This window comes from Danio rerio, chromosome 13, assembly GCF_052040795.2.
Source record: "Danio rerio strain M-AB ecotype USA chromosome 13, GRCz13ab, whole genome shotgun sequence".
Lineage (NCBI taxonomy): Eukaryota > Metazoa > Chordata > Actinopteri > Cypriniformes > Danionidae > Danio > Danio rerio.
Window position 1 is genome coordinate 50,643,622 of NC_141033.1, and position 24,633 is coordinate 50,668,254.

The window sequence follows — 24,633 nt, forward strand, 5'->3', positions numbered from 1 at the left end:
CATGTTTGATGAAGTCAAAAGAACAACATCACCTGTGAATAACAGAGATGAGATCCTGTGGTCCCCGAACCGGACCCTCTCCAGCCCAGACTGTGCTTTGAAATTCTGTCCATAAAAATTCTGCAACAAGTCTGACTTCTTGCCAGCAATGCAAACCAAACTCCTACTCTGTTCATACAGGGATGAGACGGCCCTTAACAGAGCGCCTCTGACCCATAGCACCCTCCACAGCATACCACGAGGAACACAGTCGCATGCCTTCTCCAAGCCCACAAAACACATATGGATTGGTTGGGCATACTTCCATGAACCCTCGAGGGTATAGAGCTGGTCCAGTGTACCATAGCCTAGACGAAAACTGCAATGTTCCTCCTGGATCCTAGGTTCAACCATTAGCCGGATCCTCCTCTCCAGTACACTGGCATAGACTTTCCCAGGGAGACTGAGGATTGTGATCCCCCTATAATTGGAGCACACCCTCTGGTCCCCTTTCTTCAAAATAGGAACCACCACCCCAGTTACCCAGTCCAGAGGTACTGTCCCTGACCTCAATGCAATGTTTTTCACACTATTTCCTATAATATATTTTCTTCTGGAGAAAGTCTTATTTGTTTTAATTCAGCTAGAAAAAAAAACACTTTTTGAGGTCAATATTATTAGCCCCCTTGAGCAATATTTGTTTACAATAGTCTACAGAACAAACATAATACAATAATACAATTCATTCATTCATTTTCTTGATGGCTTAGTCCCTTTATTAATCCAGGGTCGCCACAGCAGAATGAACCGCCAACTTATCCAGCAAGTTTTTACGCAGCGGATGCCCTTCCAGCCGCAACCCAACTCTGGGAAACATCCACACTCACACACACACTCATACACTACAGACAATTTAGCCTACCCAATTCACCTGTACCGCATGTCTTTGGACTGTGGTGGAAACCGGAGCACCTGGAGGAAACCCACCCGAAGGCAGGGAGAACATGCAAACTCCACACAGAAACGCCAACTGAGCCGAGGTTCGAACCAGCGACCTTCTTGCTGTGAGGCGACAGCACTACCTACTGCACCACTGCCTCGCCCACAATAATACAATGACTTGCCTAATTACCCTAACTTACCTAATTAACTTAAGCTGTATAGAAGTGTCTTGAAAAATATCTAGTCAAATATTATTTAATGCCATCATGGCAAAGATGAAAGAAATCAGTTATTAGAAATGAGCTCATTCATTCATTCATTTTCTTGTCGGCTTAGTCCCTTTGAACCGCCAACTTATCCAGCACGTTTTTACGCACCGGATGCCCTTCCAGCCGCAACCTATAGAGATGAGTTATCAAAACTATTCTGTTTAGAAATGTGTTGTAAATGATTTCCCTGTTAAACAAAAATTGGGGAAAAATATACAGGAGGGCCAATTATTCAGGAGGGCTAATAACTCAGGAGGGCTAATAATTCTATAAAGTTAAATGCCAATCTGTCGTTTTCAATTTGTTTAGATGTCCGCGAACACGACAGAAACGTGCGCTATTAATGCCTGTACAGTGCATGAGCAATGGCATCTGTAAATGTGAGTTTGCCCACGGGACAGTCCCGTGCACATCATCACAGATTAGCTCTGGGACCCAAGCATTTCTTAAGTGCTGAGGGCAGAAGGGGGCCACAGACTCATTTAAGGAGCATGTTTAGGGAATTGGCCACTGGATAAAGTGGGTCAGAAACTCAATCAGCTGAGAGTCCCATATTCCTCCAATCAATCCACACATGGAGGCCTGCAGTATTAGAGATGACTGTGTCAGAGCACAGCTGTGGAGTAAAAACAGACTCGCGCCTGCAAATGAGCGACAAACTGGAAGCAGATCAACAGCCTGAGTTTAGTAGGTATAGATTGTGTGTCATTTTGGATAATGTAATTTCCGATTAAAAAAATAAATTACTTATAATTAGAGTAAATTACATTTTAATACACTCATTCATTAATTTTCCTTCAATAGTCCCTTATTTATCAGGGGTCGCCACAGCAGAATGAACCACCAACTATTCCAGCAAGTTTTTTACACAGCGGATGCCCTTCCAGCTGCAACCCAGTACTGGGGAACACCCATACACACTCACATTCACATACGTGCTCATACACTATGGGCAATTCAGTTCATCCAATTCACCTAGCGCATACGTTTGGACTGTGGGGGAAGCCCACACCAACATGGGGAGAACATGCAAACTCCACTGGCCCATCCGGGACTCGAACCAGCGACCTTCTTGCTGTGAGGCGACAGTGCTAACCACTGAGCCACCGGATAACGACACCATGGATGTGTGATTTAACATATTACTGATGACGAGTTGTGTCATGCAATCTGTGATTAGTAACTGATCATCATCATTAATATGTTTTCTACCCGTCAACAGCTACTGGGAGCCTCAGAATCAAAGGGAAGTCATAAGAATTCTCTTTTTTAAAAGAAATGAATATCAATTTCAGTCTTACAATTGAATTGAATTATAATAAACACAACCGGCTTATCAAGTTCCTGAAGTGCCAATGGTACAAATATGCCTCATCTTACAGAAATATCATCTGGAAGTCCGCTTGAGACCTCCACGGCCCTGTCGTCCAGCTGGACGTGACCTCGAGTCACAAACTGGATCACAGAGGAGCTGTCCTGTAAAAACACAAATACACACACACACACATAAACAGACATGTTTATATAAAAACAAGCATACAGTTAGTAAAAATGCATTTCAAGTGCACTTTTTACCATTTTTATGTACCAAAATATATATTTTTTAACATCAAAGTATGTTAAAAATATGGCAAATCAGAGCTCTTTTTACTATTTATATGTAGCTACATACAGTGCATCTGGAAAGTATTCATAGCGCTTCACTTTTTCCAGTTTTTTATGTTACAGCCTTATTCCAAAATTGATTAAATTCATTTATTTCCACAAATTACTCCACACAATACCCTATAATGACAATGTGAAAAAAGATCTTGAAATCGTTACAAGTGTATTAAAAATAAAATACCTGAAAAGTCGCATGTACATCAGTATTCACAGCCTTTGCTCAATACTTTGTTGTCAGCAATTACTGCCTCAAGTCTTTTTGAATATGATGCCACAAGCTTGGCACACCTGTCTTTGGGAATTTTTGCCCATTCCTCTTTGCAGTACCTCTTAAGCTCTATCAGGTTGGATGGGAAGCGTCGGTGTACAGGCATTTTCAGATCTCTCCAGAGATGTTCAATAGGATTTAGGTCTGGGCTCTGGCTGGGCCACTCAAGGGCATTCACCGAGTTGTTGTGAAGCTTCTCCATTTTGGCGGTGTGCTTTGGGTCATTGTCCTGCTGGAAGATGAACTGTCACCCCAGTCTGAGGTCAAGAGCACTGTGAAGCAGGTCTTCATTCAGGATGACTCTGTACATTGCTGCATTCATCTTTCCCTCTATCCTGACTACTTCCAGTTCCTGCTGTTAAAAAACATCCCCACAGCATGATGCTGCCACCACCATGCTTCACTGTAGGGATGGTGATGAGCGGTGCCTGGTTTTCTCCAAACGTAACACCTGTCATTCACACCAAATAGTTCAATTTTAGTCTCATCAAACCAGAGAATTTCGTTTTTTATGGTCTGAGAGTCCTTCAGATGCCTTTTGGCAAATTCCAGGAGGGGAGTGGCTTCCGTCTGGCCAGATGGTTGTCCTTCTGTAAGGTTCTCCTCTCTCCACAGAAGAACGCTGGAGCTCAGACAGAGTGACCATCGGGTTATTGATCACCTCCCTGACTAAGGCCCTTCTCCCCCGATCACTTAGCTTAGATGGCCGGCCAGCTCTAGGAAGAGTCCTGGTGGTTCCAAACATCTTCCGCTTATGGATGATGGAGGCCGCTGTGCTCATTGGAACTTTCAGAGCAGCAGAAACTTTTCTGTAACCTTCCCCAGCCTTGTGCCTTGAAACAGTCCTGTCTCTGAGGTCTACAGACAATTCCTTTGTCTTCCTGCTTGGTTTGTGCTTTGACATGCACGGTCAACTCTGGGACCTTATAGACAGGTGTATACCTTTCCAAAAAAATGTCAAATCAACTGAATTTACCACAGGTGAACTCTAATGAAGCTGCTGAAACATCTCAAGAATGATCAGTGAAACAAAATGTTCCTGAGCTCAATTTAGAGCTTCACGCCAAAGGCTGTCAATACATGTGATTTTTCAGCTTTTTAATTTTTAATAAATTTGAAAAAATTTCAAAAACTCTTTTTTCACATTGTCATTATTGGGGATTGTGTGTAGAATGTTGACGAATTAAATGAATTTAATCCATAATGGAATAAGACTGTAACAAACAAATGTCGGAAAAAGTGAAGCGCTACGAATACTTTCCGGCTGCACTGTACTTTAGTTTTACATAGATTTTTGGTTTTATTAAACGTATATTTCAAACAATATATGTAATTTATGTTGTCCAAAATTGTGTGATAGCTAAGATTTTTTTTAAAAACATCTAAATAATAATAATTGATGCTGTATTTATTTTAAAAGATTATGTTAAAATTGTCATTTATTTATATCAAAAACAGTTAAATTATCACATTTTAATTAATATTTAAAAAATCTGAATGCTGAAAAAAATAAATGGCTCTTTGAAAATGTTTTAAAATGCAATTTATACCTCTAATGCAAAGCCTATTTTTTTCCCCTTCACGATCATCTGATTAAAGAAGCTTTAAAATAACAACATTTATTTGTAATTAAAAATCTCATATATACATTTATTGTATTTATGATCCCTTTGAACAACTGGATGCGGCCTTGGTAAATTATAATTATATATATGACTAATATTACATGTATTACTCACCCTCTGCAGTATTTCAGTGTTCAGTAGCATTTGCACATCTATACTTGTGGCTTCTTCTTTAGCCTGAGAGCCGAGACTGCAGGAAATAGTCAAACATGCTCGACCGGGCCGATCGCAGTCCTGTAGACACAAAACACCATCACAGATTGACTTTCAGTACAAAAACACAGCAGTAACGTACAGTTGAAGTCAGAATTATTAGCCCTCTTGTTTATTTTTCTCCCTAATTTCTGTTTAACAGAGAGAAGATTCTTTCAACACATTTCTAAACATAATAGTTTAATAAATCATCTATAAAAACTGATCTATTTTCTCTTTGCCATGATGACAGCAAATAATATTTGACTAGATATTTTTCAAGTCACTTCTATACAGCCTAAAGTGACATTTAAAGGCTTAACTAGGTTAATTAGGCAGGTTAGGGTAATTAGGCAAGTCATTGTATAACAGTGGTTTGTTCTGTAGACTATCGAAAACAAATATTGCTTAAGGGGGCTAATATTATTGACCCTAAAATGGTGTTAAAAAAATTCAAAACTGCTTTTATTCTAGCCGAAATAAAACAAATAAGACTTTCTCCAGAAGAAAATATATTATCAGACATTCTGTGAAAATTTTCTTGCTCTGTTAAACATGGTTTGGGGAATATAAAAAAAAATAAATAAGAAAAAAATCTAATAATTCTGACCACCTTTGTATGCACTGACAAAAAGAACATTAAATATTCAAGCAGGTCTTACTTCCGGCTGCTAAATGAAAATGTGATGCCAAGTGTGCTGTTTTCTCTTATCTACGCTCAATAACTTCATGCCATACCAGAACTTTTCTGCCAGATTTGGTGAAGAAGGCGAAGATGGTGTGGAAGATGCTCTCTTTGTCCTGCGGGATTGTGCAGGGTTTGGGGTTTCTGTGCCATGTGCAGTTCCCTCGAGCGTCTGACACCTGCACACAAACACAAAACACACCGTAAATAATGCTGGCTTTCACAGAATCCATCTGTGTTGGGACAACATGAAGGAAATTATGCTAACTTATTAAGTTTTACAGCGATACACACCTCTAGCCCATGTGTTTGGACTGTTAGGGAAAGCAGACCACCCGGAGGAAACCAACATGAACATGGGAAGAACATGCAAACTCCACACAGAAATGCCAAATGGCCCAGCAGGGACTAGAACCAGAGACCTTCTTGCTGTGAGGCCACAGTGCTAACCACTGAGCCACCGTGCTGCCTTCAAATCCCATTTTCTTCATTTATTAAATGCCCAAGGCTGGCTGTAATCATTGAGTGTTGGTGCATTGAAGTGGTCACGGACATTATCATTTATAAAGAGAGCTCAGACCTGCGAAGTAATTGAGATAAGGAAAGGAAGCTCTGTCCCAGTGGGAGATCAGAAGAGATCCCTGAGAGCACGTCCCATCTGGAGTGATTTAATGTCCCGCTGCCCCCGGGGAACATTTCACTTTAACATGCAGCATCACTGAAGACCTCACACTGTCTTTTCAAATCAAAGAGAGGATCTCCGTCTGCTGCCCCGAGCATTTTATGAGCCCACTAAACAATCTCATTCATTCATGTGATGATTTGACTATGGTATCAACGCAGAATGAAATATGCAACCCATATGTGCCACATTTTGGAACAATATTTCATTGCTTTCTGGATGTTTAGTGACACTTTCAAACTGAAATGTACAGTGGGGCTAAAAGTGTGCTAAATTTTCAAAGTAATAGACGAGAGTGAACCTGCAATTTTTCTCTGTTTTTTTATATGTGACCCAGGACCATACCCGTCAACCCTCCCGTTTTTACCGGGATTCTCCCGTATTTTACAGTTCTATCCCACTATCAACCTGTAAAGGTATTTTCCCATATTTCTCCCGGACTTTCTCTGAAGGGTGGCAAGAAACATTAAAGGTTCCCTATGCGCAACCCATACCGCCTAACCACCAGGGCCCGCCCCTTGCTCTTAAATGTGAATCTGTTCTGTGCTTTCGGTTTGTTTAGGCACAAAAACACTTTGAAATAAACATAAAAATGGCGCGAATCCCCTTCCTTTTCACTACAGGTGCCGTCACCCCTCCTATGCAATCCTCAAAACAGTCATATAGCGGTGCGTGACTGTCTGCTGACGCTCTCCATAGTGATAAACAGACGCTGTTTCCCAAACAAATTCTGTACACACGATTTGAAGCGCAGCAAAAGTCTGGGTTTTGGGCGCGTGTTTAAACAGACATATACACATAATTAATAATAATAATATCTAAAGATGTCGATCTTGGTGTTTTTTTCAAGTACAACTAACTTTTAAAAAGTTAGGAAAGCAGTCGAATGCTTTCATTATAACTTTAGATGTGTGCATTTTAAAGTGACACCTGTTATTAAATGTAAATCAAACTAAAAAATCTAAATAAATGAGAGATTCATCTGTTGCTCTTTAATCAGAATGTGTGAGTTATACAGTGAAGGAACGGCTAATGAGATTTGATAGCTTGATTCCATTTCATTATAACAGCTATTAATCTTAATAAGCTAAACTGTTTGCTAATTTATTTGCTGCTAATGTATACTATTTATTTTTTCTTTAATTCTGTAAATAATAATAATAATAAACATATTAATCACCATTTAACTGTTTATTTACAATGAAACAGCTTCAAATGAATATATGTAGTAATTTTTTTTTTAAAGGACAAAGGGGGGTGGGGGGGTAAGCCCATATATTATGGTGGGCATATCCCTTATTTTCACATCCCAATGTTGACAGGTATGCCCAGGACCACAAAACCTTAAAAAAAAGGCTTATGCCACACGGGTATATTTTTATTTTACTTTACAGGTACATTGTTTTTCATTGTGCCATTCTGAGTGTGCCTCTACCTGTGTGGTCTACCTGTAAAAGACTCTTTCATCTCTATGCCACTTGCACCAGTTTTATAATTATATTTATACAACAGTTCTGTCTGGTTCTCAAATCTGATTGGCTGATAGCCGTGCGATATTCTGCAATATCGGAACTCCTACAGCCTCTTTACCCTTTGTGTATTACTCCGCCCACATACAGCCAGCAAAAAGCAGACACTACAGATCTAAAGTTTAAAAGATGCTTGCTCAGCTGTTTAACTGTCAGCTTATGATTTGAATCCAATGTGGAAGAAAGTAGTTCCACATACAAAAGGGTTTTTGAGACTCTCTGTATTTGATTTTGTTTTTATATACATAATTATGCCGTCAAACTGTTGTATAAACGCAATATCACACTCGTAGCAGTGAAATATGGCTGTATATCGGCACTGGTGGGGGCACTAAGGGGGCACCAATGCACGCCTCCCACCAGTGCCGATTTACAGCCATATATGTGTGTGTATATATGTGTGTGTGTGTGTGTGTTTAATTTATCCTAAATTTCTTAAGCTGAATTAATAGTAGTACAACTATATAGACATATTTATTGCTATATCTTATGGAATGTCTCATGAAGAAAATACTATCTAATATCCTACTTAAAAAATGTAATGTGTTACTTGTGGTTTGTATTCATCTGGGACATTTCTGAGTGAAAATTGTTGCTACAACAAAAAGTATAGTTGTGTTTTAAAAGCCTGTGTTGATTACAATAGGATTAGAGGTCAAATTCACTCCATTAGTTTCCATCCACACCACAAAAATCAACAGTCAGTCTTAATTTGGGGTTAATATGACCCAAACGTCATGACCTTACCAGCTAACACAAGCAAACGCTTAAATGCAAAAGTGAATGTTTGTCTATAGATAATGTGGGTTATTTTTATGTGGCTATAATAAACCTCAGCTACAACACAAACAGGCGATATAGTTGTTTTCCCGCTCTGTTATTATTGAGGTTGCTATCTATAATTGTGTTCATAATTCATAATTAAAACACTTGAGATTCTCCTCACACTGATGCTCTGCCTCATCTGATGGTTCGCAGTGACAAACACACTTTGGCTCGTGAATGTAACGTTTGCATTCAAATACTGGAGCAGTTCATGTTTCTGGCCTGATTTTACAGTCTACTGTTTGGAACAGCCTCTGTGTTGAAAGCACATATATATATTAGCAGCCCAAGCTGAAAGGAAAACATGCTTCCACCTACATTTTTCCAAACTCCAAAAACATTCCCACTCATACATTTCACAGCAGTTTCCAGCTGAAATAAGCACAACAAGCAGTAAAACACTACTGTTATGTTCTTTTTCTCACAGATTAAGATCACAGAGGCAGATTTTTGTTCGTTTCTTTGCATGCTGTAATGTAAAGGCTCATTTTTAAACATCTCATTTTAACATTTAAAGAGATATTCACCACCAAAAATGATCATTTGCTGTTTATTTACTCCCCCCAGGTCATCCAAGTTTAACTGTATAACATGCCTTATTTTTTTTTAATGAAATTTGTTTTATTTTATTCTAACAATGCTATTTTATTTAAATGACAGCATAAGAGTTTTGAGTATTTCTACTTTGAAGGACTATGATGGTCAAATTGACCACATACAGTTTGGTTTCTGCTACTTTTTCTCGTTCCTTTGAATATGAAACGTCAGGGGCAATTTAATAAGAATAATTTCTTACACTTATATCGCTTTTCAAGACACTTAAAGTGCTTTACACATTTTTGGGGGGACTCTCTTATCCACCATCATTGTGTAACAGCAATATTGTGCCAGACAGCACACCACAACCCAGCTGATTGGTGGAGAGGAGACAGTGATGAAGCTAATTATGATATGGGGATGGTTAGGAGGCCCTGATCAACAGAGGCTAGTGGGCAGATTTGGCCAGGATGCCGGTGTTAAACCCCTACTCTTTTTCAAAGGACATATATATATATATATATTATTGTAGATATAATACATCTACATTATTGTAGATGGTAAACATCACACACCAGTGGTGACATATATACTTTAACCCTTTATTTTTGTGTATTAGGTCAATTTAACCAGCATGTAAATCCTTAGGGTACTTATTAAAATACTTATTTATTGCTGTTACTGAAATCAATTAATCAATTAATTAATATAAAAATATTATATATATATATATATATATATATATATATATATATATATATATATATATATATATATATATATATATATATATATATTTATTTATTTATTTATTCATTGATTTTTTTTCTTGCAATAACCCCACAGTAACAGCAATAAGCATTTTAATAAGTACCCAAAAAGATTTACATGCTGGTTAAATTGACCTAATACACAAAAATAAAGGGTTAAAGTATATATGTCACCACTGGTATGTGATGTTTACCATCTACAATAAAGTAAAGTAAAGAGTAAAGTAAAGAACTTTTATTGTCATTGTAGTTGTACAACGAAATTTGTTTAGTAACTCACAGAGACCAGCAGCAACATAAAAAGAGAGAAAACAAACAAATAGACATAATACTAAAATATAAGAGGCAAGATAAAGTATACTAAATGTAATAAGTCACATAAAACCAACAATAGACATAATACTAAAAATATAAGATGTAAGATAAAATATACTAAATGTAATAAGTCACAGTATTTACATTATGGCAAATGAGTGCAAACATGAATATCCATAAAGTGTCTTTGTGCATTAGCAGCAGAACATCAGGAAGGTAGGGAGTGAGGGAGGGGGGGTGATTGTTAATGTGTACAAAGTGGAGGGGTGGCACAGGCTACAGCTCTGGGGAAGAAGCTGCTCTTTAGCCTGTTTGTGCGGGTCTTAATTGCCTTATATCTTTTCCCTGATGGGAATAGTGCAAAAAGTTTGTGTCCTGGATGAGTAGGGTCCTTAATGATGTTGCTAGCTCTCCTCTGTAGGCGGCTAGCGTAGACTGTATCGAGGTTTGGGAGTTTAATTCCTATGATCCTCTGTGCAGTCTTAACAGTCCAGGATAGAGCTCTCCGGTTTTCCGCAGTGCAGCTTTTGATACTGCAATTGTAGTTTTAATATTGTATCAGCTAATGTTATTGATTAACTCACTCACTGGCTGCAAAAAATAGTAAACAATGTGCTTTAACTGCATGATGAAGCCTACCACCACAATGCATTGAGCCTATAAGTTAAATTATGAAAGCAACAACAATCCAAACACATTTTATGTTTACCATCTACAGCAATATTGCAATCGTAATTTTAATAATGTGTTAGCTAATTTTGAGTAAATCACTTATTGGTTGCCCAAAAAATAAAACCAAAAACAAGCTGTGACTGCATGATGAAGTCTACAACAATGCATTGCGCCTATAATTCAAGTTATGAAAGCTTCAACAATTTAAATGCATTTTATACTCATGTTTACTATCTAAAATAATATTGCAATTGTAGTTTCAATAACGTTTCAGCTGATATAATTAAGTATGTCACTCACTGGTAGCAAAAACAACCAATAACATGATGTGACTACATGATGGAGCCTACGACAATGCTTTGAGCCTATAATTCATTTTATGAAAGCAACAACAATTCAAAAGCATTTTATACCCGTGTTTACCATCTATAATATTATTGCAATTGTAGTTTTAATAACATTCCAGCTGAGATTATTGAGTGTCACTCACTGGTTACAAATAACAACCAAAAACATGCTTTGACTCTAAGATGGAGCCTACGACTATGCATGAAGCCGATAACTCAAGCTACGAAAGCCACAAAAATACATAAATATTTAAACACTGGTATATCTACAATATTATGGTATTTGTCGTTTTAATAGCATGTCAGCTGATATCATTGTGTAGTATGTCACTCACTGGTTGCAAAAAACAATCAGATGCATGCTTTGACTGCATAATGAAGCCTACAACAATGCTATAACTCAAGTTATGAAAGCAACGAAAATCCAAACATATTTTTATACCCATTGTTATGTGTGTGTGAAGGCTGATTTATACTTCTGCATCAAGTGACCGGCGTAACCCACGGCGCATGCAACGCGCGTAGCTGTGCATTTATACTTCTACGCGCTATACTTTCTGTTGGTCTGCATTAACACTTCCGAAACGCTAGTTGGCAGTGAGGTGTAATTGTTCCTCTGTGTCGAGTTTCCTTGCTGCTGTTTTGCTTTCCTGAACACTTCCTGGATGTACAAGTGGCTCAAACTCGCTCATTTTGAGGCAGGAACCGGCGGACGTGCAACAACTTTAACTATGAGGTAAACACAAAACAAAACTTTCCATCCAGAGCTCCTTCACGGACTCCACACTTGTAAACAATCGCTCCATCAGGCTCGCACCATTCACGCGGCTCTCGGTCCCACCCAGACTCGTCAGCGCTACCAAGCCGACCAATCACAGAGCTTGCGCTACGCGTCGTTGCGATGTGTAGTTACATTTTTTGAGAGGTGCACGTCAGCGACGCCGACGGCCACGGTGAAGGGCTATGCGTCAGCACCGCAGCATATGCCGGCGTTTGACGCAGAAATATAAATTAGCCTTAAGATGGAGCCTACGACTATGCTTTTAAGATGATAACTCAAGCTACGAAAGCCACAAAAATACATAAATAATTAAACACTGGTGTTCACCATCTACAATATTATGGTATTTGTCGTTTTAATAGCATGTCAGCTGATATCATTGTGTAGTATGTCACTCACTGGTTGCAAAAAACAATCAGAAGCATGCTTTGACTGCATAATGAAGCCTACAACAATGCTATAACTCAAGTTATGAAAGCAACGAAAATCCAACATATTTTTATACCCATTGTTATGTTCGCTTGCAGAACGTATTTTTTATAGGTGTGTGCGTTTGTTTGTATATGGGTGTGTCGTTTTATGTGTGTGTGAAGGCTGATTTATACTTCTGCGTCAAGTGACCGGCGTAACCCACGGCGCATGCAACGCGCGTAGCTGTGCATTTATACTTCTGCACGCTGTCTCTTGTGGTCTGCATTAACACTTCCGAAACGCTAGTTGGCAGTGAGGTGTAAATGTTCCTCTGTGTTGAGTTTCCTCGCTGCTGTTTTGCATTTCCTGAACACTTCCTGGATGTACAAGTGGCTCAAACTCGCACATTTTGAGGCAGGAACCGACGGACGTGCAACAACTTTAACTATGAGGTAAACACAAAACAAAACTTTCCATCCGGAGCTCCTTCACGGGACTCCACACTTGTAAACAATCGCTCCATCAGGCTCGCGCTATTCACGCGGCTCTCAGTGCCACCCAGACTCGTCAGCGCTACCAAGCCGACCAATCACAGAGCTTGCGCTACGCGTCGTTGCGACGTGTAGTTACATTTTTTGAGAGGTGCACGTCAGCGATGCCAACGGCCACGGTGAAGGGCTATGCGTCAGCACCGCAGCATATGCCGGCGTTTGACGCAGAAATATAAATTAGCCTTAAGATGGAGCCTACGACTATGCTTTTAAGCTGATAACTCAAGCTACGAAAGCCACAAAAATACATAAATATTTAAACACTGGTTTTCACCATCTACAATATTATGGTATTTGTCATTTTAATAGCATGTCAGCTGATATCATTGAGTAGTATGTCACTCACTGGTTGCAAAAAACAATCAGAAGCATGCTTTGACTGCATAATGAAGCCCACAACAATGCTACATGTATAACTCAAGGTTTGAAAGCAACGAAAATCCAAATATATTTTTATACCCATTGTTATGTTCGCTTGCAGAACATATTTTTTATAGGTGTGCGTTTGTTTGTATGTAAGTGTGTAGTTTTATGCGTGTGTTACAGGTACGAATGGCATTGGAGGATTCACATTTTGTGCTGATGATGTTGGCCGCTGGCGTAGTGTTTAAAAGTCGAGCCCAACCTGTAATGTGGATGGTAATATTCATATATGTAAGTTATTAAACAGTTCCAGGTAACTTGAAGAAGACCTGTTGCTTGCTCTGGTCTAACATGCTTTTACTGCACAATAAAGCCTACAGCAATGCTATAATTCAAATTATGAAAGCAACAAAAATCCCAATGCATTGTTTGTGACTGTGAAAGGCAGCTGGCAGCAAGCCGTTTCACTAGAATTTCTCAATCAAAGCTGATGTCACACAACTCTCTCTCTAAGGCAAGACATCTCTGGAGCGTGGAGGGATGGGCTCAAGCTGTTTGTGTAAAAATGCCCCATATGCTTCCAGTGGAATTCCTCCATGTGTGCAGTTTTAATTAGGCCCAGTGTTTGTGTTGTGGGTGTGGGAACGTGGGCTTCCCCGGCTCTGCCACTGTGCTGCAGGTTAGTCGGGGTGAACAGAAGTCTTTCCCCAAGTGTCCCATTCCACCCTTCCGTGCAAGTCATCTAATCCCAGCGTAAGTGATTCCATATGGGACGTCCAGGGTGGGATACAAACCTCCCAGTCCCCCAGTTCACAGTAAACAGGTTGATCCTTGACCTAAGCTATAGCAATATAGTCGCTGTAAACACTTTTTACAGGTTTCACCAAGTCAGATTTAAGACTTTTATGAACATTATGAATGAAATTTCAGACTTATACTGGTTTAGTTGGGCCAGTGGAAAAGATTTTAACTTAAAACATCAAAAAAAATATCTAATTCATTAATTCATTTATTCATTTTCTTTTCGGCTTAGTCCCTTTGTTAATCAGGGGTTGCCACAGCGGATTGAACCACCAACCTATCCAGCAAATGTTTTATGCAGTGGAAGCCCCTCCAGCTGCAACCCATCACTGGGAAACACTCATACACTCTCATCCACACTGGTACTTGAAAAGCACAGATGGAAGCGTCAGCCAATCAGATTGCTGTATGCAAATACACCAGCTCAGACAGTAGCTGATTTTTGTCTAATTTCATTGGCTGATGCTGCTATGACAATCACGTCAGCCCCAACTTTAGACACGCCCTCTGTTAAGCATTGACGCTGAAGCCAGTGTTGCATTAATGCAATGTTTACAGTGCTGGTCTTATACTTTCAGGTTTTTTCCCATCGCAGCCTTGCTTTGATTCTATAAAATGGGGCCGTGTGAAATAAACGTTATACGTCCCTATTATGTCTATGCCCCTATTAATCTATTTTGCCCCATTTTACAAGCTGTAAAATAAGTCTCTGATGTCCCTCGAGTGTGTATGGGACGTTTTAGCTCAAAATACCACACAAATAATGTTTTATAACTCTCTGAAACTGACCCTTTTAGGCTTTAATCCAAATTGTGCTGTTTTGGTTACTATCGCTTTAAATTCAAATGAGATTGTGCTCAAGAGGGCGGAGCTAAAACTGCCTTTGCATCAGTTTAGTGGCACTGCATCGGACAACTGCTTCTCACTCAGGGCTGTTTATGCTAATAAGGGAAAGATCATTACTAGTGGGCGGGGCTTTTCCCTGTGACGACACGTACAAAAGGAGAACATCAATCAAAGTGTTTGTGCAGACTGTTTTGATCAAGTGTGAGTATAAAAATTTAATTAACATTTTTTTTACCATTAGAGGCCTGCTATATTTACACTGCTATATTTACAGCACAACTGTGTTTAAACCCCTTATAGAAGTGGTTGCATAATAGGTCCCCTTTAAGACCTACAACACTATATATAAGTGAATTCAAGACTTTTTAAGACCCAGCGGACACCCTAGGGTTAAACAAACATGGTGGTCTTGAATTTCATCTCTCGATAAGAAGCTCATTGTGAGTCTGTCTTCGGCTCTGCTGGTACAGCAGTCTCTCACCTGTGAATTAACTATAAGCCTGAGGATGTTGATGTGTTTAAGTCCTCTCGGCCCAGCACTGCGGTTTATGAGAAGTCAACATAATCCTCACATTTCTATAGATACAATATAGATAAAGCTCTGTATATTTAGCCGAAAAATGCAAACATACAACAATTGTGGCATTTATGAAGTACTTTATAAGGTAAACCTCATATTGCTACCCTAAGCAGAAACAATATTTATAGGGAATATTGTGCCATTTAATTAGTGGAAAGGTAATGCAACAATGCAGCATCATTTTTTCCACTAACCACATGATTCTTTTGTCTGAAAATATAAAAAAACTATTATTTAATCCCTAACTTTAACCTAATAAAACATTCCACAAGGGTCATAACCAATTGAAAAATATTGCAGCATGTAAATCAATGCACCATAATATAATGCAATACAGCTACAATGCAGTATGTGTTCATTCATGACTCACTTAAACACAAGCTGTAAGTTTGAGTAGTTTTTAACATGATTTTTGACACCACCATGTTTCTAAATTTATGTTTCTAAATGTTTCTGCTATTAATAAATTTAAATTAAATATTACTGGTAATATTTCAGTTAAATAGTAGCAGTACTGTTAAAATAAATTTAAATATTGCTCTTAATATTTAGTTTAAAGAGCAACAGTGATATTTTAATAAAATGAATTAAAATAAATATTACTGGTAATATTAAGTTAATTTAAATATAAACAAAATAGCTAAATAAAAATAAAAGTAGATCAAATTAAACATTACTGCTAATATTTCATTTAAAGCATTAACAGTAATATTTAAATAAAATAAAATATTCCTGTTAATATTTACTTTAAATATGAACAGTAATATTTAAATTAAATTAAATACAAATAATTATTACCAATGATATTTAATTTAAATAGGAACAGTAACATTTAAATAAAATAAAAGCAAATAAAATAAAATAATATTGTTAAAATTTAATTTAAATATAAACAGTAATATTTAAATGAAAGAAAAAAATACAATAAATATTATCGCTAATATTTAATTTAAATATGAACAGTAATATTTAAAAAAATGATAATAAATACAATTAAATATTACTGCTATTATTTAATTTAAATATTAAAATAAAATAAAACGAAATACAATTAAACATTACTATTAATATTTAATTTAAATATGAACAATAATATTTAAATAAAATAAAACAAATACAATTAAATATTACTGGTAATATTTATTTAAATATGAACAGTAATATTTAAATAAAAGTAAATGAAATACAATTAAACAATACTGCTAATATTTAATTTAAATTTGAACAGTAATATTTAAATCATATAAAATTAAATGAAATATTACTGTTAATATTTAATTTAAATATAAACAGTAATATTTAAATAAAAATTAAATAAAATACTTTTATTGTTGTTAATATATTAACAGTAATATTTAAATAAAGTAAAATAATGTCAATCACTCAATCAATCAATCCATCAATCAAATTTTACATTTCTAAAAAGAAAATTGCTCAGTTAATTTCTTAAAAAAAAGAACATGGTGAAAATGGACAGCTGTAACACTGATGTGAAGAAACTGCTGGGAGAATGAATAGTAGCTATAAAAAACACACCCAGAGCATCAGTGGCAGGAACTCACTTGTGTGTCAATGATATGGAACATTTCGGGTCCGCTGCCAGCCAGCCGGTGGGGGATCCTGATGTCCACCCTGGAGCCTGGAAGTCTGCTGGGTCCATTGTTTATCACCTACACAAACAGCACACAGGAAATGGAAGGATGCTGTGATCTGTGATGCGAGATATTCAGATTTGCTATCTAAAAAAAAACATCATCATGCTTAAGACATGAAAAATGTCAGAAAAATAAACATTCAAACAGAAATAGACAGATATTTGTTCTTGTTTTGTTCTTGTTTTAAAAATCTTGCTAGATTTTTCAGAAAAAAATTAAATGAGCCAATATTATAATATAATTGGTTTTAATGTTACAATATTACATTACAAAATAAGCCATTTTGCTTCTTAAGTAAATCTTAAATACTTGAGTCACACTTTACACTAAGGTTTCATTAGTTGCTATATTTACTAATGGGAAACAATGAAAAACACATTCATTACCGTGTTTATTCATCTTTGCTAATATTAGCTAATCAAAATTCCTTTAATAACGGTAAGTCCTTGTAAACTTTGTTGGGATTTTAATACTGCATGAGGAACTATGATTAATAAATGTTCGTTCTTAATTTGTTCATTCATTCCTTCAGTCAGTGGTCGCCACAGTGGAATGAACTGCCAACTTATCAAGCATATGTTTTACACAGTGGCTGCCCTGCCAGCTGCAACCCAGTACTGGGAAACACCCATACACTCTCATTCACACACACTCATACACTACGGCCAATTTAGCTTATTCAGTTCACCAATAGCGCATGTGTTTGGACTTTGAGGGAAACCGGAGCACCCGAAGGAAACCCACGCCAACTTGGGGAAAACATGCAAACTCCGCACAGAAATGCCAACTGACCAAGACCACTGAGCCACCTTGTCGCCAGTCTTAGTTTGTTTTAGTTAATACATTAACATTAATTAACGAAAGCTTATTGTGAAGTGTGATGCATACTTACACTTGAAAATACAAAATTGTTGACAAAAGGAAATTGCAGTGAGATAATTGAGTTATGATGTTCATCTGACTGCACATTTCCCCTTACTTACAGATTAAGTCTATTCTGGAACATGGAAACACATATGTTACCTGAAAAGTGAAATTAAGCGGTTGAAAGCTGCACTCCATGTCCTCCAGCTGGACGAAGCGCGATCGGTCTACTGAGTTTCCATACACAAAAGATGTAGGGTTGACCACACTGTAAAACAGAAACACAGTTACTATATTAATCCTTTACTGTGCTATACTCTTATGGCCCTCACTTGAACTGATTCAAATAAGGTTTGCTGTAATCTGCAGTGGAAGTCAGAATCATCAGGCTTCCAGTAGAGTTTTTCCCCCTAATTTCTGTTTAGCAGAAAGAAGATTTTATCAACACATTTCTAAACATATTAGTTTTATTAACTCATTTCTAATAACTGATTTATTTCATCTTTGCCATGATGACAGTAGGGATGGGTATCCAAACTCTATAGTCTATCGGTATCGGTGCTACATTATAAAAGACTGAAGTATCGAAAAGCTCTGACGTTAACGGTTCTGCTATTGGTACTGGAGAATTACTGCTGAATAAAAATTACTTACAGTAGCATAATTTAACTGACCAACCTTTTCTAATTTGCGATATTCGTCTGCACAGTTGGCAATCTCACTTGAGAAATGCTTGTGTTCATGGCGAGCGCGTCAAGTATAAAAGGCTTCACAGTTCTTGGCTGTGCGCATGCGCCCAGTGGAGGCTCGGTTAAAGCTGATTTATACTTCTGCGTCAAGCGCACCCGTATGCTACGGCGCAGCCTACACGTTGACGCATGGCCCTACGCAGTGGCCGTGGCGTCGCTGACGTGCACCTCTCAAAAAAATGTAAAGCCTGGTTTATACTTCTGCGTCAAGTGACCGGCGCAACTCACGGCGCAGGCAACGCGCGTGGCTGTGCATTTAAGCCTGATTTATACTTCTGCGTCAGGTGACCGACGTAACCCACGGCGCAGGCAACGCGCGTGGCTGTGCATTTATACTTCTGCGCGCTGTCTCTGACGGTCTGCATTAACACTTCCGAAACGCTAGTTGGCAGTGAGGTGTAAATGTTCCTCTGTGTCGAGTTTCTTCGCTACTTTTTTGCATTTCCTGAACACTTCCGGGATGTACAAGTGGCTCAAACTCGCTCATTTTGAGGCAGGAACCGGCGGACGTGCAACAACTTTAACTATGAGGTAAACACAAAACAAAACTTTCCATCCGGAGCTCCTTCACGGGACTCCACACTTGTAAACAATCGCTCGTTCGGCGTCGCGCCATTCGCGCGCCTCTCGGTCCCGCCCAGACTCGTCAGCGCTACCAAGCCGACCAATCACAGAGCTTACGCTACGCGTCGTTGCGACGTGTAGTTACATTTTTTGAGAGGTGCACGTCAGTGACGGCGATGGCCACGGCGAAGGGCTATGCGTCAGCGCCGTAGCATACGCCGGTGTTTGACGCAGAAGTATAAATCAGGCTTCATACTTCTGCGCGCTGTCTCCGTTGGTCTGCATTAACACTTCCGAAACGCTAGTGGGCAGTGAGGTGTAAATGTTCCTCTGTGTCGAGTTTCTTCGCTTCTGTTTTGCTTTTCCTGAACACTTCCTGGATGTACAAGTGACTCAAACTCGCTCATTTTGAGGCAGGAACCGGCGGACGTGCAACAACTTTAACCATGAGGTAAACACAGAGCAAAACTTTCCATCTGGAGCTCCTTCACGGGACTCCACACTTGTAAACAATCGCTCGCACCATTCGCGCGGCTCTCGGTCCCGCCCGACTCGTCGGCGCTAGCAAGCCGACCAATCACAGAGCTTGCGCTACGCGTTGTTGCGACGTGTAGTTACAATTTTTGAGAGGTGACGTCAGTGACGGCGATGGCCACGGCGAAGGGCTATGCGTCAGCGCTGTAGCCTACGCCGGTGTTTGACGCAGAAGTATAAATCAGCCTTAACTACACCTTGCAACGACGCGTAGCGCAAGCACTGTGATTGGTCGGTTTGGTAGCGCTAACGAGTCTGGGTGGCACTGAGAGCCGCGCGAGTGGCGTGAGCCCAATAGAGCAATTGTTTACAAGTGTGGAGTCCCGTGAAGGAGCTCCGTATGGAACGTTTTGTTTTGTATTTACCTCATAGTTAAAGTTGTTGCACGTCTGCCGGTTCCTGCCTCAAAATGAGCGAGTTTGAGCCACTTGTACATTCAGGAAGCGGTCAGAAAAAACAAAACACAGGCGAAGAAACTCGACACAGACGAACATATACCTCACTGCCAACTAGCGTTTTAGAAATGCAGACCAACAGAGACAGCGCGCAGAAGTATAAATGCACAGCTACGCGTGTTGCATGCGCCATGGGTTACGCCGGTCACTTGCACAGAAGTAAAACCAGGTTTAAGCACACATAGCTCGTGAGACAGTCACAGACTCGCGCGCACACACAGCTTGTATGCTTGCGGAGTGCCAGAGAGAACCAAACGGGTTGTATTTCCTGAGTGGACAGCAACAATGCCTGTTGCAACAAACGCAACAAGTTGTTTTCTTGTGTAAGCAAACTGGTTAAAGCCTTGTTTATACTTCTTGCTCAAGCGCACACGTATGCTACGGCACAGCCTACTTATGAGCGTAAACGAACAAAATACTGTGAAAAATTACTGAATCTGTTCAACATCATTTGGGAAATATTACAATTTTTTTTTTTTTTAAATCAGAGAAGTGCTAATGATAATTTTGTCTTTGACTGTAGTTAGTTAAAATAAAGTGTTACTGGTACTGATATAAATATAATCCTGACATAACATAGTACTGATGATAGAAACCTTCTGATCCATATGGAGTTTACTGGCTATCTGACATAAAGCAGACAGTAACTTTATTTAAAGTCTAACCTCTGGAGATCATGTTTATATATGAAAGTGTAGTCTCTGGCGCGCTCTTCTAAAACATTAGAGGGAGGACCATCTCATTATCAGGCTGTACGTCTCGCACTTCAACATGTTGTCTATCTAAGCCTCATTCATCTCTATGAAACAAGCATCTGCGAGCCTGTTACTTTGAAATACTCCAGTGTGTAAAGAAACCCGTGCCAGAAAAGAAATGTCCACATACAGTAAGAGCTGCATTAGGAGACGTTTGGTGGAATAAACTTCAAAGCTCTTACAGGATTGATCATAAATAAAAAAAGTTGAAGTCATAACAGAGGGATTTTTTTCATCATTTTTCTAAACATAACAGTTTTAATAACTAATTTCTAATAATGATTTCTTTTATCTTTGTCATGATGACAGCACAACCTTTGACTAGATATTTTTTACAATATACTAGTATTCAGCTTAAAGTAACATTGCAAGGCTTAACTTGGTTAATTAGGCAAGTTAGGTTAATTAGGCAAGTCATTGTATAATATTGGCTTGTTCTGGGACAGTTTAATATATGAAAGAAAGTCAAACCTATCTTTGAACAATATTAGAGTAAATAACTGACAGGATTTTAACTTGGGGTGTAGTTTTCTTTTCTCATGAAGCCTAAATCTCACCCTGTGATTGTTGTGTCCACTTCATGTACCAGCGGGATTGACAACTCCAATGTGTTATCATGAAGAGTGTTGTCATGTTCTGGATTGGCACTGAGAGAAAAAGAAAACAGTTTTTAGCAAAGATTATTTAAAAAAGATTAATCTAAAATTCAAACAAACTAACAAATAAAACAAATGAATAAAATAAATAAACAAATAAATAAAGTCTAAATTCAAATAAATAAAATACCACTCTGGGTTATTATAAACTGCTGGTCAACCCTAATCTGGGTAAATATAAACAGTAATATTTAAATAAAAATTAAATAAAATATTTTTATTATTGTTAATATATTAACAGTGATATTTAAATAAAGTAAAATAATGTCAATCAGTCAATCAATCAATCCATCAATCAAATTTTTAATTTCTAAAAAGAAAATTGGTCAGTTAATTTCTTAAAAAAAAGAACATGGTGAAAATGGACTATATAATAAAATAAAATAAAATAAAAAAATGAAATAAAATAAAATAAAAAATTAAAATAAAATAACATAACAAATTTTTTTAATGAAATTTATCTAAATAAAATGAAAATAAAATAAAATAAAATGAAAAAATAATAAAAATAAAATAAATAAATAAACAAATAAAACAAAATATCACATTAAAGACATTAACATATGTATATTTCAATAATTAATATAGTTCAAATTGAAATTTCAATTTTTTTAATTTTTCAATTAATTGAAAATTCAAATATATTTAAATTAAATATAAATAAAATAAGATAATTAAATAACTAATAATTAAATAAAATTTTAACTATTTTGCTCATTGAAAAGAACATGAAAAAGATGCAGAAAATTCATGTTTGAATCACATAAACAAAGTACACTCAAACATTTACTACAGTAAAAAGCGTTTAATATTATTTCATTTTTACTGAATCCTTTAAGACAATCTTTCACAAGGTTTTTGCTATTTTGATCAAATCAAGTTTAAGTAAGCATAAGAGACTTTGTTCAAAAACTTTACCAACACAAATGTTTGAACATATTGGTGTGGACATAAGATTTGTTTTTAGCATAGTTGTACGGTCAAGTAAGACCAAACGTCCATTTTGAAGATTGTATTTGCCTCTCAGAGAGCTAGTCTTTACCACTTACTGTGTAATACACATCTAAAGCAAAGAAAACACATCTGGCCAGCATTAGATTAATATCACCACTTTAGTATCAAGCGAAACCACTTCATTTCTCTCAAAATAGCCAAATAGGGAAAAAGTCCAAATGTCTAATCTATCGAGTTCTCAAATATAAACATCGTGACATTCACTAATGTGGACGGATGATGTGAACCATGTGTTTTTTAATCACTGAAGTAAATTTTGCATTTTTAAAGAGGTTTTTTTTTTCAGTCCAGAGGCAGCATGTTGGCTCAGTGGTTAGCACTGTCGCCTCACGGCAAGAAGGTCGCAGGTTTGAGTCCCGGCTGGGCCAGCTGACATTTTTGTGTGGAGTTTGCATGTTCTCCTGGTGTTGGCGTGGGTTTCCTCAATTGGTCATAGTGTGTGAATGAGTGTATGGGTGTTTCCCAGAAATGGGTTGCAACTAGAAGGGCATCCTCTGCGTGAACATGATGGAATAGTTAGCGGTTCATTCTACTGTTGCGACCACTGAAAAATAAGGGACCAAGCCAAAGGAAAATGAATGAAAGAATGTTCAGTTCAGATCTTACCTTCTAGCGTGCACCAAAAACAACAGCGTTTCGTTTTCACCGGACAGACGACTCGTGTCAAAAAGTGCCGATATATGGTACTGAAAAAAAGGTCAAAAACAGACTGTGTTAAAAATATTACTAAATTTGTGATTAATTTACATATTCTGCGATTCATGTTTTAAATATGTTTTTAAATTGCATTATGTGATCTTCATTTTTCTTCCAGCAAGTTTTAACCTCGAAAAGGTAAAAAAAAAAGTGACTTTTATTAACATTTCTAATAGTTTAAAGTGCTATATTGTCTCGGTTGGTGTGGTACATTATGCTACAAACACCTTGTAATAAACTGGCACTACATTTTCTGTTGTTTAACAGACCTATTTCTCTAACTTTCTATATATTTATATTTATATATATATATATATATATATATATATATATATATATATATATATATATATATATAATTAAAATAAATATATTATTTCTTATACATTCTATTATTTCTAACTAAAATGTCAATAAAAGTCCCTTTTACTGTAAAAACTGTAAAGTTGAATATTCATCATCAAAAGTCGACAGAGCGAAAATCAACATCCCATAATGCAATTTACAGCTGTAAATAAACAGAAAACACTTGAGAAATCACAAAATACAGAAACTGTTCTTTCCAGTTTTTACAGTATATAAGGTTAATTGGATAGTTCACACAAAAATGAAAATTCTGTCATCGTTTACTCAGCCTTTACTTGTTTTAAACCGTTAATAGTTTCTATCTTTCACAAAAGAAAATATTTTGAAGAAAACAGGAAACCTGTAACCATTGACTTCCATAGTACTTGTTTTTTTCTGCTATGGCAGCTAGCTCACTACAACTCTCACATGGTCGCCAACTGAAGCTAAGCAGGGCTGTGCCTGGTCAGTACCTGGATGCGAGACCACATGGGAAAGCTAGGTTACTGCTGGAAGTGATGTTAGTGAGACCAGCAGGGATCTCGGAACCTGCGGTCTATGTGAGTCCCAACACCCCATTGTATTGATGGGGACAGTGAGCGCCGTCTTTCGGATAAGACGTTAAACCGAGGTCCTGACTCTCTGTGGTCATTAACTGAGGTCCTGACTCTCTGTGGTCATTAAAAAATGTAATGATAATAATAAAAATAT

At 37.6% G+C, this 24,633-nt stretch overlaps 1 protein-coding gene and 1 long non-coding RNA gene across 8 annotated transcripts in view; both read right to left on the minus strand.

Annotated features, from left to right (window-relative positions):
• itga9 (integrin, alpha 9) overlaps nucleotides 1–24,633 on the minus strand; it is a 198,593-nt gene that overhangs the window by 19,115 nt on the left and 154,845 nt on the right. For all 7 annotated transcript variants that reach the window (XR_015505039.1, XR_015505041.1, XR_015505040.1 and 4 more), the window contains 7 exon segments: nucleotides 23,488–23,567; nucleotides 21,769–21,858; nucleotides 18,314–18,422; nucleotides 17,198–17,305; nucleotides 5,679–5,804; nucleotides 4,863–4,982; nucleotides 2,571–2,666 (listed from right to left, as the gene is read on the minus strand). Coding sequence is in view for 3 of the 7 variants with exons in the window: in XM_087277709.1 (XP_087133835.1) it covers nucleotides 2,571–2,666; nucleotides 4,863–4,982; nucleotides 5,679–5,804; nucleotides 17,198–17,305; nucleotides 18,314–18,422; nucleotides 21,769–21,858; nucleotides 23,488–23,567 (729 nt within the window). In the remaining 4 variants the exon portion in view is untranslated.
• LOC147841209 (uncharacterized) lies at nucleotides 10,981–15,631 on the minus strand. Its single transcript, XR_015506512.1, has 3 exons — nucleotides 13,596–15,631; nucleotides 12,401–13,227; nucleotides 10,981–11,559 (listed from the first exon to the last, which is right to left on the minus strand). It is a non-coding gene; the product is annotated as an uncharacterized LOC147841209 (long non-coding RNA).